The 2,438-nt window shown below is 57.5% G+C and overlaps 1 protein-coding gene across 1 annotated transcript; it reads right to left on the bottom strand.

The window, feature by feature from the left end:
• Window positions 1-23: 23 nt before the first annotated feature.
• Window positions 24-2,065, bottom strand: POSPLADRAFT_1063478 (hypothetical protein; the record flags this gene model as incomplete). The annotated part of the gene is made up of 3 exons (XM_024481672.1): window positions 24-586; window positions 643-1,110; window positions 1,943-2,065. Coding segments are annotated over 3 exons (1,154 nt in total), but the record flags the coding sequence as incomplete, so codon positions are not given.
• Between the last annotated feature and the right edge of the window lie 373 nt (window positions 2,066-2,438).

Here is a 2,438-nt window from a genome sequence, read left to right as displayed (position 1 = left end):
GGGAGGGGATGCCGCTCAGGTACTTGTCGCGTAGCTCCAGGTCCCCATACCCAGAGCGATCCGCCGGACCCTTGAACAGCGTGGAGAACTCCGCAGCGGTGCGTTTTTCATGGACCGACTTGTCCACGCATAGCTTTGCCAGCTCTACTTGTGCTGCTGCCTCGTCGTCGAGATTTCCAAAGCGGGCCCTGAAGGCGGCGGCAAAGGCCGCTTCGTTTGCGAACGGGGTCGTGGCCCCTTGCACACCCACCTGCACCGATGCGAGCTGGGCAAAGTAGGGAGTGGCCCAGGTGCGGGCATCTCCATCGAGCAGGCTGAGTGTGACCTGCACCTTAAGCTCGATGGTGGTCAACGACGTGTTGACCAGCCAGTAGATGCGCAGCTGCGACAGGAACCGGTTGCATTCGATGACTGTTTTGCCATCGTATCGGAGGGGAGGAGAAGCTTCAAAGTCTCCTTGTCGGGGGCGGCTGCAGGGAACGACATTATCGGCGTTGGGGGGGACGAAGGACGTTGCAGGGGCGGAGGCGGCTGTGGTGGCCTTCCGCTGGTCGAACTTCAAGAGGAACGAGTGCTCGAGCGGCCTCTTGGCGGAGTCGGTAGTGAAGGCGCTGGAGGAAGTTCGGCAGGGGGGTCACGTACGTCAGCGACTGCTAGCACAGGGGCGAGCGCTGTTGGCGAGGCGGGCCAAGCAGGATCCGCGGACTCGGACTCCGAGATTCCTTCTTCACTCGCACTCTCCTCAGGCTCAGGCTCTGGCGCAGGGCCTGGAGGGAGATCTCCTCGCACTTGACTTGGATCGGCGACGACAGTTTGAGGAAGTCGGGAGCTGGGGGAGACAGGGCGAGAATGCCGCGAGGTGGATCGAGATGCGAGGGTGCTGTGGGGGCCAAGGGGGTGTTGAGCCCGTCTGATTGCCTTGTAACGAGGGTGATCCTCCTCGATCGATCGGGGTGTCCGATTTGGGCACAGCTGCTGCTTGCAACGGTAGAGGACAGTCTCAGGGCCGTCTGGGATGTAGACATCGATGAGATCCTGAGAGTCGAATGCATGGATCTGGCCTTGACAGGCAGCCACGATGGATGGGGAGAGGACGGGGAGGTATGCGTACTACAAAGGCCGTGCTACGCTAGCTTACGCTACGGCGCCCGAGAAGACACTAGGGTTCGCAGTTCACGTGGGGCCCAGTACTGCTTTTGACTATTATGCAGCAGGAACCTAGTCCACGCGTCCATGAGAACAAGTACCGCCCACTGAAGTGCAGGTACTGAAGAGTTCGTTCCCTAAGTGGTGGCGATGTATGTACGCTATCTACATATCGTAATGTACCGTATGGGTGCGCACCACCCGACCTATGGGAAAGGAGAAGTGAGTGTGGGGGTTCCGAGAGAACGCCGGTCGCTATGGGAGTTTCGACCTAATGTCGCGACTTGAGGTCAAGCGACAGGGGAATATCTAAAAGCGAGGGGCGTTCGACTGGTTCTCACCAAAGCGATGGTGAGCGAGGCTCAAACCTAAGGCTAGGGACAAGTTAGTTAGTTATTGAAAGGTAAGTAAATACAGGGGCTTACTGACCTAGGGACAAGAGGTCGAAACTGAAGTCCCTAGGGCAGCAGAGGCCGGCTTATATACAGGGGAAGATGAGGGCAGGCTGTGCGCACTGGTCCGTGCGCAGCTGGTCCGTGCGCAGTATGCTGACGCGGCCCCGGGGGCCGGTGAGTCAGAGCGGCTGTGTCAGCGGAGCCCGAGCTGTGCCGCGCACTGCCGTCCTATCTAATCTAATCATACAGTAGATAACGATGTGTCCGTATCAGGCAGGTAGTACAGAGATCACGGGTTCGAGCCCGCGAAAGGGAAAAATTAAAAAATGGCTAGACGCCATGTCAACTCATGACAAGCGGACCGCTCCGGATATGGGGACCTGGAGCTACGCAACAAGTACCTGAGTGGCATCCCCTCCCGTGTGTACCACAAGATTGAGCTTGAGACCTTCACCATGTGGCAAGGAGCTGAGGAGCACATCACTGAAGTCGAGCAGATCCTCGACATCAGCTGGGCCCAACATATCAAAAGGTGACGCAGGGAGCAGTTGCACAGGACTAGCACTGAGGGACTGAATGCCACAAGTGGGGCTGAAGTCGAAGTGGGTCACAAAAGTGTCAATTAAAGGACGCTACAGCAGGTCTTTATATACATGAGCAGGGGAAAGCATTCCCACGGCAGAACAATAGAAGAAAGAACAATAGAGTCCAAAAGGAGAACAAGGGCCACTTGGCCACAGGAACAATGGAACAAAAGAAGTGTGGCCGGAGCTCTGCTCCGGTCCGATTGCTCCGCAATTGATACAACCATGTGGTCACATGGTGTTGTGGCTCCCGCCACCGGGGGATCGTCCTAGGCCGACCAGGGGACTGTGGCAGAGCACATTGTGACATACC

Source organism: Postia placenta, assembly GCF_002117355.1.
Source record: "Postia placenta MAD-698-R-SB12 unplaced genomic scaffold POSPLAscaffold_319, whole genome shotgun sequence".
NCBI classification, from domain to species: domain Eukaryota; kingdom Fungi; phylum Basidiomycota; class Agaricomycetes; order Polyporales; family Adustoporiaceae; genus Rhodonia; species Rhodonia placenta.
Note: the sequence above shows the minus strand (reverse complement) of the source record. Positions and strands in the feature narration are given on the sequence as shown.